This window comes from Histoplasma capsulatum (genome assembly GCF_000150115.1).
Source record: "Histoplasma capsulatum G186AR genomic scaffold supercont2.5, whole genome shotgun sequence".
Lineage (NCBI taxonomy): Eukaryota > Fungi > Ascomycota > Eurotiomycetes > Onygenales > Ajellomycetaceae > Histoplasma > Histoplasma capsulatum.
Window position 1 is genome coordinate 928,907 of NW_025544805.1, and position 15,612 is coordinate 944,518.

Here is a 15,612-nt window from a genome sequence, read left to right on the forward strand (position 1 = left end):
TGTTGCCTACGTATTTGGGAAAACGTTCTCCACCCAAGTCTCAATGTGGCAAACGACCAACAACTGCAAACCATACGAGTATGTGACAGGAATGTATTCTTAACCCTTCTTGGTTTTACTTGAACTTGTGATAGTGAAGTATTAGTATTCTTAAGAAGCAAGGAGAACAAAACGAACCAGTATATGTGCCCCTCTACTGTTCGGAATATATCCAAAAGGCAGGAGTGAAGTGTCTTTATCGTTGAGTACAAATACAATTCGCTATATATCATAGAGAAATGTCTATATAATTCATCTCAAATCCATTTTCACTCCGGGTGTATTTAGCGGAGGCGTTATCTACAATGACCTTGTATGCACACTCGAAGTCTGATCGATTTAAGGGGGGTGAGGGCTGTTGCCAGGGGAGAGGATATACCATACACAGGGTAGATACGTCTGAATTGCCAGGAGCGAACATACCTGAAGGAGTGATTTACGTATCAGCATATGGCTCTCTGTTTGTCACCTGAGGAAGGTCGAGTGGCTTGCAATGCGTTGCATCAGGCATTTCCTCAAATGTGCCACCGACGATGGCCATAACTTCCTCCACAAATTAGATTTTGTACACGAATTGACCTCAGCAAGCCGCCCCATGCTGCAGGTGCACCGTTAGATGGGGTAGTACGTGTTATATGTGGAGTTCTGTTGTAAGCCGGTGGAAAGCAAGTCCTTCTAGGTGAAGGTGTAGACATTGTGCCATGGCCAGACACTACGGTGGTTTGTAGATTCCCTCGTATTCCATCAGTCCTGAATTGCCAGTTTCCTTCATGGTATCTGCTCATTTTCCATCTCGCCCCCGCCGCCCTCGTCGCCCTCGTCGCCCTCATCAACAGCAAACACAACTTTAGCCCACAAACTGCAGCCACGACACCCGACAACTACCTCCCCCCTCTCCGCTTCCCTCTCAAGATCCTCTTCCAACACCAGGAAGCCCCTCTCCTCCCCACACCGGCAAGGATGGTACCATATCCCACCGCTCTTGTCGTCGAAGCTGGTGCCAGGATCAGAACCGATAATGCTACTCCCCATAAGATGCATATCGTCTAGATCGAAAACCTCCATGCCTGTTCTAAACAGTATACCATCGCCATCGCCATGCCCATTACCATAGCTGCTGCTATTTATCCCTAACAAACGGAGGGAGCAGTCATATTCAGCCCGTAAGGCTGGGTCCGAGAGAACTTTGTATGCCGTAGTTATTTGGTCGACTGTGTATCTGAGTGGCGGAGCATTGGGCGGTGGTGGTGACGGGTGCAAGAGCTTTTCTGTGCTGGCTGACGTCGAAACCTTGGTGGCTACACTGGATGCTAGCATCGCCTCTCTATGGTTTATGTATTGCGAATCAGAATTTGTACAGTTGCTGGTCCCGTTGGCTTGGGGAGTAGTACTGGTTGGCAGGGTCCTAGCTTTGTCTGGATGGTGTTGGAGTAGCGCGCGATGATAAGCTAGTTTTAAATCCGGTTTGATAAGACGGTAGGGAGGTGGGTATGGAATGTTGAGGATTGAGTAGTGAGTTGGTGTTGTTGTCATTGTCGTAACGGTGGAAGACGGGGGATGGTGGGGAATGGTGGGTTGGGCGTGCTGGGTGAACGATAAATGGATGGATAAATAATATCTTGTTCAGGCTCAGATGTTATTTGCCCCACATGAAATAGGTTGTTCAACGTGGACTGGAGATGCTGGGAACTTCCTTTTTTCTTTATTTTTTTCGCTTTTGCTTGAATTGAATAAAATACTCTTTGAAGAATAATACCTGATAGGGTTTTAATTGTTTACATCTTGATTGTGTTGAATATAGGATCAAATATATCAAGCACCAACCATCAACCTTAGCGCATTCTGCGCACTTCCCGTACTTCCCACTTCACTTGTTCGGTCCCTCTCCAAATATTTTTCCTGCTCAAGAACGACGCTAGAAGATGACAGGTATCGTACAAAGGTGGAACGAGGAGGATCCTCGAAACCGAGGTGAACAGGAGTAGAGAGATCTTTGTAATCTAAAACTGAATAGAACAGAACTTGGTAAAATACTACTAAGACAAAAAAAAAAAGTGAATTTAAAAAATCATAAAAAGATATTGACAGAGGTGTGCCACAAAAAACTGATTAGATTTATCAAGGAGTAGAAAAGGATCGATCAAGAGGAAAAACTGTTTCGCTTCGCTGTTAAAGAAGTCACAAAGCGGCTAATTCAGTCGTGGGAAGACTTGAATCGTATGCGATCTTCAGCCTTGGAGGTGAAGGGAACGCCAAGCTCGAGGAGCTTGACGAACGCATCCGAGAACTCCCTGAAGAATGCGTCACTGTCCTTGGCATATCGTTCGACGTGCTTCTTGAACTCCTTGTCTTTTACAAGGGCCATATCGGTAGGAAGCATCATCAGAGTTTTGGTGGTATTGTCGGTGAATTGGGCAGGACCGCTCCACTGGAATTTTGGTTTAGTCAGTTCATGAATCGAAGAGCTATTTGACTGAATATATATTTGCATTTTTGATTACCTTCTTCCAGTTCCATTTCTCCTCAACCAGCAATCTGAAGAATTCGTTGGTGAAGACAGTCGGGCTGAAATCCCACGGGCCGTCATAACCAGACCGGTCAGGATGGGCACGACCAAGGGAGTGAGCGCCGCTGAGGGCGACCATTTCACGATCGTCAAAACCCATGCGTCCAAAGATATCTCTGATATGTCTATGGTCTTTGGAAGCATCAGGAAGACGTCCGTCAGGTGTGCAGAAGGTTACATCCCTGTCTACGCGGCCTGGGCGCCACGGAATCTTCGGCCCTTGCATTTCCTGAATGGCGCAAGCACCAGCAAGAGTCCAAAGATCGGAGTAGGAGATCCAAGGGAATTTAGCTAATATGCAGGTTAGCGAAGTGAATCGCTACGAAACGTTATGAATGTTATGAAAGGGCCTTTTGTTTTATGCTCCTTACCCTTGACCGGCTCGAGGAAATCCCTAGCAGCCTTCAAGCCAGCGTTCGCCGAATGGTCGCCTTCGGGAGAGAAGCGCATAGTGGCGCCATTACTTCCCCCAGTGCCACTTGTCTTATCATAGGTGCCGCTCGCGTGCCATGCCAATCGGACAAGAACCTGCTCAAAAACAAACCATAAATTATAAAATGCTACTAGGAATGAAGGCTGAGACGAAGTTTAGCTCACCGGTCCATAGCTTCCGTCATCATAGTCGTCTTTTTCTACCAAGAGCTTCGCGATTTCATCGTACACCTTCTGGTAATCGTCCTTGGTTGGAGTGAAAGACGCTGGTTTGGCAACAGCTTTCAGTCCATCGTTATTCCAGTAGTAGAAGGCACCAGCACCTCCAGCTAGAACAGCACCCAATCCAAGATAATAACCGGTAGAAGACTTTCCTGCTTCAGGACCTGAGGAATACCCCCTGCGGGATCCACCTCGGAAGCTTTGGGAGGGAAGGGCAAAACGGCCTGCATGACGACCGGAAGTTCGGATGGATGAAGAGGTGCCGCTCGCAAGGGGAGCACGAGCAAAAGCCCTGGTGAAAGTTCTAGCCGCAGAAGCCATCTTTCGTCTTTGGAGAATAGAGCAGAGCCGATTAGCAGATCAACTAACGATGCTGAAGTAAAAGTTGAACTCAGTGAGGGTATGAGGACGGGAGACAGGGAGAACCACAAGGGGATCCCGAGGCAAAAAGTGATTAGTCATTCAAGGTGCCTGAACAGGGCGCGTTTAAGCTGGCCAATAGAAGGTTCGAGAATTACACCGTTTACAAGAACCCTACAAGTCAACTCAGCTGATTACGCTAGAGAGTCTGTGCCAAGACAAAAAAAGGGTCAGTTGGGCCAAATACTTATACAGTATAATACACATATAATACAAGTTTTTTGAACTTATCTAGTTATCAACTAGTATTCAATAATATAGTATTATTGTCATTGTTGCTGTTCTGTAAAAACAAGAGGTGAATGCCAATCACGTGACCACGAAGATCACCAAGCGGCCTAAATGAGGTTGCAACGGAGGCGACAACAAGATATATATATGCTAGGGGCAGGCTGCCCCCTTCTGGGGATGAGGTGGGCAAATGAACCTCTAGATCCCAGGGATGAAGACATCTTTAATTCCTTCAAAGAGTTGGAAAGCTGAGGCACAACACTCAATAGCAGGAGCTTCATTAAACATGCAGCTAGGGTGGGATGGAGCAATAAGCTCGAAAGTTGTATACTCTTAGATATCATATATAACATCAATATATATCATCATCGATATGTATCATTACTAGATATCATCGCAGATATCATTGATAGATAGGTGATGTTTATTCTCATTGAGATTGATTGGACATTGAGCAGGCAGGGTGGTTGATAGATAGAGAGGTAGCTAGGTAGCTAGCTATCTAGCTCGCAATGTCTATTCACATAGAGATTGATTGGCTATCATGCAGGTAAGTTGGCAGGTAGATAGGTAGCTACATTCTCTACTCAGTTGGCAATTGACCAGACATTGTGCAGGTAGGTTGGTAGCTAGGTTGCTTGCGCTTTTAGAAAATTTGTCAGGTGCAGGAGGGGTAACACCGGACCCTCACCTCCATTTACCAGGAATGACACCAGCGTCATCTGCTTGTTGTTTTAGCCTGCTGTATGACAGTGCTTCCAGGAGATATTGGCAGCACTGAAGAATTGAAAAAAAAAAAAAAATGGCAGTTGGTAATTTATTCGATGGATGTGTGTGCAAGTTTAAGCAGATACTGTTGAAGGCAACCATTTCGCTGTCCAACCGCAAGAGCTTACGGCCTTTGGGCAAATCCTTCCTGAAGCATTGGCTTCATGCAGGTTGCCTTAAATTATGCTTAAAATACGTCTTACAACAAATCAACTATCAGCGGATGAGACTACAAATAGCGGTCTGGGAAAAATTCGTCAGGCGATTTACAAGGAGAAAGTACTTTTCCCATGGTTGAACATCCTAATAACCTCATTCAGCGCCGTGACGGAGATGCCGGAATTAGCCCGGGTATATAGGGTGAAAAAGTTGTATATTGTAAGCACTCTTCATGATATTCTTCTTCCTGATGTTGATTTGCTAGAAAATAACCTGACCTAGATTGGCTGCGGTTCACTTCAAGGAATCTTCAAATGTGAAAGCCCAGTGCCGGTCTGACCACACTGAGTTTTTTTAAGGATACCATGGTGATGGCACGGGGCTTGAAGAGATAATGGTGGAAGATGGGCTGTCGAAGCACGGACCGTGGAAGAGCAGTATCCGGAAACTCGCGTGCAAGATACAGAATGAACAGGGAATGGGTCATTACTTCACGAATATATATACCCGAGAATAGGCCCAACGGGGAAAACAACATTGACAATTATCGAAATATTCCTTCGCAAAACGTTGGGTTCGGCCGACAGGGCTGACTGGAAACATGCTGTGCAGGTCTATGGAAACGTTTGTAAAGAACTTTGTATTTGAAAAGAGGTTTCGGACAAAGTTATAAGGTCGCTACGGGGAGTGAACGTTGATGAATGGAGAGGAGCAGCTTACTTGCAGCTGCTGATGTCTTAGACAAGTGAAGCCTCGGTCAAATAAACAGTTTCGAGCATAGAAACTCAATCGAAACAACATTTTATTTGTTTCAGCGCATATTGTGGATGACCCATATTATGGTTAAAAAACAACAGTGGATCCTTGGTTATATAACTACTACGGCTGCCTGTAAAACTCGGTTGCGCAAGAGCGCTCTTTCTTAGGAAAAATGTAGAGCAACCCTGAGCATTGTTTTACGATCAGAACAGGCTTTCCTCAAATCAACCGTTATACTCTCGAAATGTTGATATATGAATTTATGCTGCTGCTAGCATCATGGCATTCTGGATAAAGAGTTTGTACCAGCTCTCAAGACAGCATCAAGTAAGATAGGAGTGTCTCTCCACCATTTGGAAAAGCCTGACTGCGGGTGTCTCCATGTTGCTTTGGTCCACATATGGGCCTAGAAGGATCACGACGGGCCCCTGATTCCAAATGCTCCATTTCCAGACCACTCCCCTGATTTCGACTCTGAGATGTGTTTATCGCTATCTCGAGGTGCAGTTTTTTGAAGCTTATCCCCATTATAATGACACTTGAATAGACACACACCCTGGCTGTCCCAAGCCGTCCAAAGTGATGCCCCAGATATTATTAGTTTCGATTCAATTATAGGGATATGGTATTCCTTTTTCTTCCTTCCCTTCCCTTTTCTTTTTTTTGCTGACGAATATGCGCAAGGCAGCATATTGGCTAAATATTGTGGATACTCTTCCTTATCCTCTACTTTTGTAACTTGTCGCGAACTTGGACTTTTTGAAATATTTTGCTCTACAAAGATATCAATTTTGAAAGAGGGGAAGGGATCGAAAGGGCAGGAATGGAGTGGGCTCTAGATTTTATGGTGGATTAGGGGCAGGTTTCAACGGGTGCATATGTATATCTCACCGCCATTATCAGCGGGGATATCCTTTGACTGGATGCACTTTGTACGATTGTTTGTTGCATAGAATTAGGAGGATGGAATATATACTTTTATTTCTCATCAGAAATACGTTCAAAACCGCTCGTTAGTACCATGAGACCCCTAAATGATCGAGATGGCAGGAAGATTTGCAGTCGCTATATCCCTCCAGCAACACCGCCGCTTCACTTGATGCACACATACTCATCTCTGTTCCTTTATTTACTATAAAGGCCAAGTTGTGCTAGTGAGGAAAGGCTTTGTTTCAACCACTGCACCAATTCTTTGTGTCTTTTGGCTCTAAAATTCAGCCCAAGACATGTCCTGCTAAAGGCATTTTTTGCAAAATTTTCATCCCAAACACTTTCATTACGTTGCTATCCGAACGACAAAATGCTGATTGTGGCTTCCAAGTCCTCCCAGCCGTCTCGAATGAACACCCATCGGTGGAATATCTCACCGCGACGTGAGAATCCACCAACCCGAGCCAGCGACGTATTCGCTTCCCCTTAGCAATATCGAAGCCCAAGGATTTTATGGACGTCATTTCCTAGATGGTGGAAGTTTGTGGGCAGAATGACGCAGGCGGCGGAATGACTCAGGCGGTGGAATGACTCCGAATGAGTGGCCTATTGGTGAGGTTCGGCTTAAGGAAAATTTGTGTGTTGAATCATCTCAAGATTCGAGGTTGAGGAGCGTTGATATGACGCTATCATTTGTGGAGCTTCTGCTAAGCGCGGCTAGTGGCCCAAGTTTAAAAAATTTTTTATATCAACTTCACATCTTCTGAGCTTTCCGGCATGGAGCACCCAAGGTGCTTATAGTGGAGTCCAACACTGTAACTCCAAGTGGTGTGGGGGTGTCGTTTCAGACTCATTTTCTCGTCGCACAACGGGTTGCTCTCGGGTTTTGAGTGATGTGATCACGACGAGGCCGAATCCGTGTAGGAAGGGCGCAAACCGTTCTGAGGGATCAAGTTGCGCTAGCAGCTTAACGTGTTGAATGAGAGTAGTCTTTTCGGGATCGCAGGAATCCACATCGAGTTGACCGATGTCGGCCCTAGGGACGCTTCATGTCTGCGTAAGAGAACACCAGGCCTCGGTTTCGGCATTTGCTGAGAACTGTGGAGATGATGACAGAAAGAGAATTATCTCGGAGTGCCTTGCCGGGGTGCCCTCGTCTTGATGAGGGTTCAATGCCAAGGTAAAAAGGGAGTAATTAACAGTGGCATCTTCTGGCAGTGTGGCGGCTGAGGTCCAGAAAATCGATGCCCTGTTCACAATTCGTCGTTGCGATTTTTCATTTCATCTCATTTATTCATTTATTTCAGGGAATCTGCCTTCTTAGGTGTGCCTTTGACAATGATCTAGGACAAGGCTCTGGGATTCGAGGAAGAATTGACTAAAGATCGACTTGCAACTGCTGATAACATACCATAGGAAGTTTTCGCTGGATTAGCGAAGAAGGCATTAAAATGCAACAGTACCCAAAGCGTTCGCCCTGTTCTCGCCTCACATAAATCACATCAATTTTGACAGAGGAGGAAAAGGATTATATTCGTGTCGAACACCCATTATCTGAACTTCGACCCCGTTGATTTTTGGGTGAGGCTCATTTCTACCAGAGGCATTCTTTTGTTCTGCTAGTAAGGCGTGACCGCTAGATTCTGCGGAATCCTTATCATTGTTTGCCCCAAGCCAGCAGACCTTCATACCAACTCTTCCAGTTAATTTTAGCAATGAGTGATGACCCAGCCCTGTTAACTGCTGACTAACTAGCAGGTTGTTCGAAATGGCCCCAGACGTGGAATTGAGCAGGGCAGAATGGACGGAGTATCCAAGATAACATCTCCCTGTCAAATTTAGGAAAAATTGAAGCCAGTGCCGTGAAGGTTCGTCACTTAAAGTCGTATTCACGGAGGGACGATGCTGACAATGCACTTAACCTCTAAGAGGGGCCTCACAACCACTTTTGCCTTGCCAGCGAACACTTCTACCTGGATGGACGCCTTACTCCAAAACAACGTTTGATAGGTTTGATCGAGCCCGTCTTACGCTCGAACATTCTATCCTTGGGGACAATTCGCTTTTTTTTTAAACTTGGTCTCCAGAGTTTGGGATTGCAGCTATATTCGTGGCTAGACTATGGGAGCTATTTCAGCGGACTGCTTTTAGGTGTTTTCCTTTTGTTGAAGAGCTATTATCCTCGGCTTCTGGAGTGGTGGGCTGATTTGGCTTTCCATCTCCTTAAAATGTCTCCACTTGCGGACTGAGGAGTGAGGCGTTCTGATGCCCAACGAAGTGATGGACGTCCGTTTTTCCCGCATTCTCTTTTTTCCCTTTCCATTTTTTCTGTGCTATTCTTCCTTACTCTCTCGATTCTTCACATTTTTGCTCCCTTTCCCGTACTGATAGAACTCAGCTCGACTTTGCAAACTGATATATCCGGCATCTGGCCTTTGTCCTTGAATTTTTGTGGTGTTAATTTACCTTTAGCTGGTCAGAATATTTTGCACTCATCCCTTGCTAATAGAATCACCCGTCTGACCCAAGAACGTTACGCCTCCATCCTCAAGACCACCATGAGCGACCCTTATTTGAGTTTACCTCAGAGCGCAAGAAATCACTCGTTTGCCGATATTTCCCAAAGCAAGGATGGATTGATTGAGAGGGGAAAATGGAAACCTGTTGCTCCATCCATGCGTGCTCGTGGCATGGATTCTTACTGCGATGTAGGGGATGCCCAATCCATTACAAGCCAGAGTTATGCCTCGAAATTTCCCACTCTTACTCAACATGACTCAAATAGTCACTTTACAACTGGTCTCGCGAAGACCCCAGCTACCCAATCCCAATGTCCAGAAGGATATTGGGAAGGGACTTCGAACCATTCCTCAGTTGCTCCGGAGTTTTGGTCCGGTGCGACTTCCGGAGCAACACTTCCTCCCGGCCTGCGAAGAGCTGAATGGACCCAAGGTGGATACAATTTTGACAATGCCTCGCCCATGCCATTAGGGATTGATAACAATTTTGTTCCCTTGGATGATTCGATAAGTGGTTTAGGGGTTAGCTGCTCCAGCCGTAGAAAATACATAGGGCGTCTAGCAGAGTCTGGTTATCCACCAGATCTGCCGAGGTCGGCTATGTCACTCCCATATAATGGGTTGTCTGCTGGTCGTCGTGAGTATGGTATACCTGAGCGCCATAGAATCACAGATGCCGCTCTCGCAAGACACAATTCTCAGCTTGTTTCTGGCTTGGTTGAGCAACAGGGCACTCGAATGCTCAACGATGGATGTCAAGATTTACATGGCTCGCATATTTCGCGTGAATTTGTGGATAAAAGGAGACCCCAGCAAACTGCTAGTTCGAATGAGTTCACGAGGCACATACGTGAAACACCGAAGCAGAAGAGTTGCTGGCAGTGTCGGTTTAAACATGAACGGGTATTTAATCTGTATTACTGTACTCAACAAAATATCTGCAATCTAATGTTAATTTGCCTTGTAGTGTACCGGAGGAACGCCTTGTGATAGCTGCCAATCCATACTCGAAGGCAAAGGACCGTATCGCTTTACACCTGGTTGTTTTAGAAATCAATTGGAAGATTTTACTTCACCATTTTTCCCAGGTATGTCAAACCTCAGTCGGATGTAATGTGACTAAAGCATCTGATTAACATTTATTAGCCACATTGCGACAACAATTATCTTGTAATTGGCCATATTATTATGAAAATGAGTTTCGGAATGGATTACCTGCGACGTTCATTATCCAGCTTAGTGTTGGGTTTGGCGAACCTATTGATGCTCTTGCGAGAATGTTTGATGACCAGGGGGATTTGATTGGAAGATCCCAGAGAATTGCAATAAGCAAGGAAAAGTCAAGCGTCGTTTCTGAAGATGTCCTCCCCATTCTACCGGCAGGCAATTTAAAAGATTTGGTTAAGAATATTAGATCTTGGATTGACCGGGGGGTCCGAAGACCGGATTTCTTTTTTTCGTGGGTTAATACTACGGGCATGAACGAGATTCACGGTGATGCGGGCTGTGGGATACTGCGCGCGATTTACCACTATTTGACTGAGTGCGGAACTCACTTAAGTCCATCCGCCATGTCAGAGACATCCGCGAAGAGAGCTGAACCTAGAACTGACCCTAACGTTACACTGCTAGATGCTATGAAGACGGCTATCCTGAGGACTATACTTTCGACTTGCATAAAGATCACGTCGACAGGCCTCAAAATCCTTCAGGAAGTATTTCAAATGAAACCTGCCGAATTGTCTCGAAAGTGGATGATACCGCCTCTGATGAACAAAGCGTTTAAGTGTGCGGTTTTTCAAACCTCGGTTATCTACAACAAGCGTGCGCTTATTGGACTTGACAGGCTGCTGAATCAAAAAGACATACCGGAAGGCCACGTTGGCTCTATTGTTACTCTCCTTGCTTCTGCAATGAATTCAACCCAGCTTTCACTAGTTGACCTTTGTCGTATAACAAAGGGAACTGAAGAGCCTGTTACGTATGAGCAGGTGAAGCCTGAAATCTTGGAGCTGGAAGACGTATTCTCTAAATTGTGTTGTCTTTTCCATCGAAAGTACAAAATCGAAACTATCAAGTCAGAACGACGATATAGAAGGCTGGACAAGAAGACGAAGGATTTGGTGGATAGGCTCTCAAACGCCATTCCTGCTTTAAGGAGTGAGTTAATAGTGAATTTTTGCTTAGTTCTCTGTCCTCCTTCCGTGACACACCCCATTCCAGTAGAGAACTAACTGCTTTTCCATAGCGAGTACACGTCATATCCGCGATCTCAAGTTTGAAAACATGGAATATATCCACGACTTCCCCCCCGGACACAGTGTAGATAAAATTGCTACTTACTTCAACACTGACCGTCTTTTTTGTGCATTGTGGGCTCCCATGTTGACTGGGAACACCCGCAAGCGTAAGTGGCAGCGTGAAGGGGATTTGGGTATACAGACCAATTAACAAAAACAACTGTGGTGTATGATTCCGACTGTCCTCAACGTTTCCCTTTAAATTCAGGGAGTTACGTGCGGGTTCCAATTTTTTAATTGGCTGCACATAACTACTTACATAACTACTTGTTGATTTGGAGGATTAGCAGAAGGGATTCCTCTCCTGCATTTCTATTCTCTATAATTGTTGTTCTTTGAAGGTGGATTGAATCATTTCTGCCCACCCTGCTCAAGCTTTGATGCTGTTCTCCTCTTTTTCCATGCTGTTTGATTATCACATTTTGATTTTGCGAAGATTGTCTAATGAATGATTCGCCTCTCTAACTTTTTTGTTGCTGGGATAACATTAATTTGTAATTTAGGCTCGGTCCGTCTGCTGTTCAGAGCGTCTAGAATGCTGTACGTCAATCTATTACAAAGCTTTTATTAGTTGCATAAATAAATATAGCTTATTATATTGTGAAAAAAGATCTATTCTGAGAATTTATGTCTAAACATAATGAATAGGCAGTTGCTGATATCGGTGTACATGTGCAATAATGTCCGTCATATTAAATAGTCCTCGCCGTTCGGTGGGTGCCTGGAACGGAAGGGTGGAGTAGACGACAGTCTCTGCTAAAAAACTGTTATAGGCTTGATCTTCCACTTGATATGTAAAATAACGAAGTATGCATGCGATGGCCATTGAGAGGTGGCATGATGCTGGCAATGCTGTGGTTTTCTGTACGGGGTTCTCTGTTTGTTTATTATTCCCAACCTAACTATTTCTTTCTAATATCCTGCCTGATTTCTCCAATTCTTGGACCATTGTTTAAGCAGCCTCCTGTAAAATTTGCCCCATTAGGTTATCGCCGTGATCAGAGAACCGTGAATAGGGGAATGAGAGGATGGAAAATTGGAGCAGGTAAGGGAATGAGTATCTGAAAGCGTATAAAACAGCCAGACCAATTTATTAAGCCTGACAATCATCATGATCATTAGTCTCCATGAAACAGGAAATACTGTGGAAACAATGCTAAGGTCGAGGATAGCCAGGAGGAAGCGAAGAATGTTTGTTCACGGAAAAGATTTTTTAAAGAGTTCGACTTAGCGTGATTGGGCGGGCCGGAAGTATTTCCGAATATCGCTCCAAATACAGACTAGCGCATCCCATTGTCTTTTCTATTTGGCGCGACGACATTGTTCTTTTCTTTTTCCTTTTCCTTTCTCACACTTTTATACAAACCTTCTGAACGCATAATCAACCTCCAGTTTCTGGTTTTCTTTCTCAGGAAACCCTTCATAGGATGGCTAGGTCATATTGGCGTACTTGAGTGAACTACGGGCATTTTTTGGCTTCGCGACCGTTGTGCTCACTTCGTGTGCCCACGTATATGGTCGACTTGGAGTCACCTGCTGCCCTAACATACTTTTCAACTCTGTACTATGTTGTAGTACTCCGGCTAGGCTCGCACACTTAAAATTTTGTCTGGAGCACGTTGCTATACGCTTGACATGAAATCAATGGCCCAATGGCCCAATGGACAGATAGCAGCTTACGACTGTGCTGGCGAATTCCTCAATTATAATTTCATCATTCCGACTATTGGAATATATGTTGAGTAAAAGTTTATTGAAATGAGATTGACTCTGAATTATTTTCATTTCATCTAACTATTTATCCACCGTTCTAAGCACTTAGTAATACAAGATTTGAAATCAATAGCGAAAACAAGAGTGTAATGCTGGGGTATCTGTAGTAAAATACAAAAAGTAAAGCCAAACCACATGCCAATGAAGATTCTACAAGAAAGAAAACGATTGGCTTAAAATGCAAGAGCCAGTTCGCCCTGTCACGAAAGTCAGAACAATCACGAAGGGAAAGCAGAGATGCCAACCCGGATATGAGGAGATAAACCCAAAGTTTAGGGAAAGGTAAAAGTAAGGCGAACACTTCGTAGTAATTAGTGTAGAGGGGCTCATCTGCTGGGTGCAATGTCAGAGGGTGAGCCTTTTAAATTGTTATAATAGTATATTGGACGCGTACTCATCAGCCATATCGGTTTCTGCAAACTCAAGCCATTTACCGGATATGGACCGTTTCCAGAATCTAACCATACCATCATCACCAGAAGAAAGGAGGCAATCTCCTGTTGGACCAGTTAGAATTTGGAAGGACAACCCGTATGTCATAAAAATATGACCGTGGCTCCAGGATTGTTCCGAATCACAAGAACTGGGCAAAGAAATGCTACTCACCTGCTTGGGAAAATTCCACCTGCCACACGTCCAAATGCTTGCTATCAATTGATGCGACTTCTTTGTATGTGTGGTTGAAAATTGCATCTCCACCCCCTTGCCGATTCATCAGTGTAGCAGGTAAGCGGTTGGCAAGAGCCGTACCAATACCCGACTGCGTAGATGTTCGACCAGTTGGTGAGCGAGGGGGCCCCAAGGCAGGCCGTCTAGCCCCATTTGTTGTAGTATTGGCAGAATTAGTCAAGGTCGTGTAGACTTCGAATACTTTCACTATGCCGTCTTTCGACCCGCTAGCAATCAGGTCACAACCGCGCACGGATCCGTTGGCCCATGATATATCACGCACCAAGCCGCCATGCCCTCCAAGCTCGATGGCATGATAAAATCGCCGGTTCGCATCTGTGCGATAAATTTTTACAGTGTCCATAGCGGCGACAACGAGGGATAGGCACTTGCTATCCCATCCAGGCAAAATGATTTGCGTGATATCCATGGGGTCGTGGTAGAACTGTACCTTGAAACTGGTTTCCTCACCGCGCGACGGCTCTGCGCAGACTCTGAACTGATCGACCTGTTGCCATTCTGCCAGACTATCCGGGCTGACAGGTTCGAGAACCGTGAGAAGGCCATCACGCGTGATAAGCGCGAGATATGATTCGAGGTCAATGTTGCGGAAGTCGAGCGAGACATAAGGGGCGCGAATAGGGGATGTAAGTCGAAAGATATTTCGAAAGCGGCGTCCGGAATTCGGAGGCTGAGTAGCGTCTTCCTGCCATATCTTGAATCTCATGTCCTCGCCAACGCTGCCGATGTGCTGCCCTGTAAAAGGTCCGTTCCATGCTGCCTTTTAACGGTGAAGGCATGAGCAAAGTTAGCCAAAGATATGTGGCTTAAGCGCATATATATTGAACTCCGAAATCCATGATCAGGATTAGGGAAATAGTCAAGATTCTTTTTCTTTTCTTTCTATTTTCCATTCTTTCAGACGCAAAATACACAACTTACGTCGCGAATCTCAGCGTCATGGGCACGCCATGTATCTATAAGTTCCCAGCCTTCATCCTTTTGATCCCAGACCTTGATGCGATGATCCGAAGACGCGGTCAAAATACGGTTGCCATAGAAGTTGAATTTCGTAACTGTTACCAAGTCACGGTGACCAGCATCAAAGTCAGTAAAAATAGTCATATTGCGGATATTCGGACAATTGTTGTTCTTGTCCCTCCGAATTGATGGGCTTTGAAGCTTCAAGGCGGAGGTTGAGATGACGTTTATACATCACGTGATACTTAGCATTATCCATCTAGAGCCGACCTGCCATACAAACCATCATCACAAAACTATTTATTTTGAATTCATTTATGTTATGCAGCATGCTATCACAGAAGTTTTGGTGGTGTATATTGAGATATTATATTATGAACATGGGTGATGTGGAGAGCTTCGATGAGAGTTTGTGCTAATATCGTGAGATATAATATAGAATGCACCCACCCACTTGAACTAGTAGCTGCCTCTGCACCCTCCCTGCCTACATACGATATGAATGCCTCATGATATCGCTATATGAAGATCTGACGATACTACACAGATTGCTCACTGCTATCATAATTCTTCACTACTAGCCAGTAGTCAGGCAGTAGCGTTAAATACTTTGGTTAAAATCATGACAATTCGGCTGGTTCCAAAGCTCACCCGGAGCTTGCAGGATGGATTGATCTGACCTCCGTTGTTGGTTGACAAGGACAGGGTTACAAGCCCGAATCCTTGGGAACCTGAGTATCGTAGATAGCGCTGCTGCCTGAGCAGTGGCTAATCATGACAACTGCTGCTAGCATTAATATCCAGAGGTTCATTCAGCATATATCCATCTTCAGAGGTATAAAAA

At 45.0% G+C, this 15,612-nt stretch overlaps 5 protein-coding genes across 5 annotated transcripts; 1 reads left to right on the forward strand and 4 right to left on the reverse strand.

Moving 5' to 3' along the window:
* Positions 1-284: 284 nt before the first annotated feature.
* On the reverse strand, positions 285-1,572 carry HCBG_04263 (diphthamide biosynthesis protein; the record flags this gene model as incomplete). The annotated part of the gene is made up of 1 exon (XM_045431312.1): positions 285-1,572. One exon carries the CDS (start codon positions 1,570-1,572, stop codon positions 808-810), a length of 765 nt encoding a protein of 254 aa, XP_045287865.1.
* A 167-nt stretch (positions 1,573-1,739) lies between these two features.
* HCBG_04264 (cytochrome c peroxidase) lies at positions 1,740-3,629 on the reverse strand (the record flags this gene model as incomplete). Its single annotated transcript, XM_045431313.1, has 4 exons — positions 1,740-2,467; positions 2,541-2,896; positions 2,977-3,133; positions 3,203-3,629. The coding sequence occupies 4 exons, from the start codon at positions 3,578-3,580 to the stop codon at positions 2,234-2,236; spliced, it is 1,125 nt and encodes a 374-aa protein (XP_045287866.1).
* A 3,692-nt stretch (positions 3,630-7,321) lies between these two features.
* Positions 7,322-8,567, reverse strand: HCBG_04265 (uncharacterized protein; the record flags this gene model as incomplete). The annotated part of the gene is made up of 5 exons (XM_045431314.1): positions 7,322-7,571; positions 7,596-7,775; positions 7,938-7,952; positions 8,028-8,222; positions 8,500-8,567. 5 exons carry the CDS (start codon positions 8,565-8,567, stop codon positions 7,322-7,324), a joined length of 708 nt encoding a protein of 235 aa, XP_045287867.1.
* A 517-nt stretch (positions 8,568-9,084) lies between these two features.
* HCBG_04266 (uncharacterized protein) lies at positions 9,085-11,907 on the forward strand (the record flags this gene model as incomplete). The annotated part of the gene is made up of 4 exons (XM_045431315.1): positions 9,085-9,948; positions 10,013-10,133; positions 10,192-11,205; positions 11,294-11,907. The coding sequence occupies 4 exons, from the start codon at positions 9,085-9,087 to the stop codon at positions 11,494-11,496; spliced, it is 2,202 nt and encodes a 733-aa protein (XP_045287868.1).
* Positions 11,908-12,701: 794 nt separating this feature from the next.
* On the reverse strand, positions 12,702-14,951 carry HCBG_04267 (nuclear pore complex subunit; the record flags this gene model as incomplete). The annotated part of the gene is made up of 5 exons (XM_045431316.1): positions 12,702-12,776; positions 13,026-13,068; positions 13,513-13,615; positions 13,725-14,568; positions 14,730-14,951. The coding sequence occupies 5 exons, from the start codon at positions 14,910-14,912 to the stop codon at positions 12,702-12,704; spliced, it is 1,248 nt and encodes a 415-aa protein (XP_045287869.1).
* Positions 14,952-15,612: the final 661 nt, after the last annotated feature.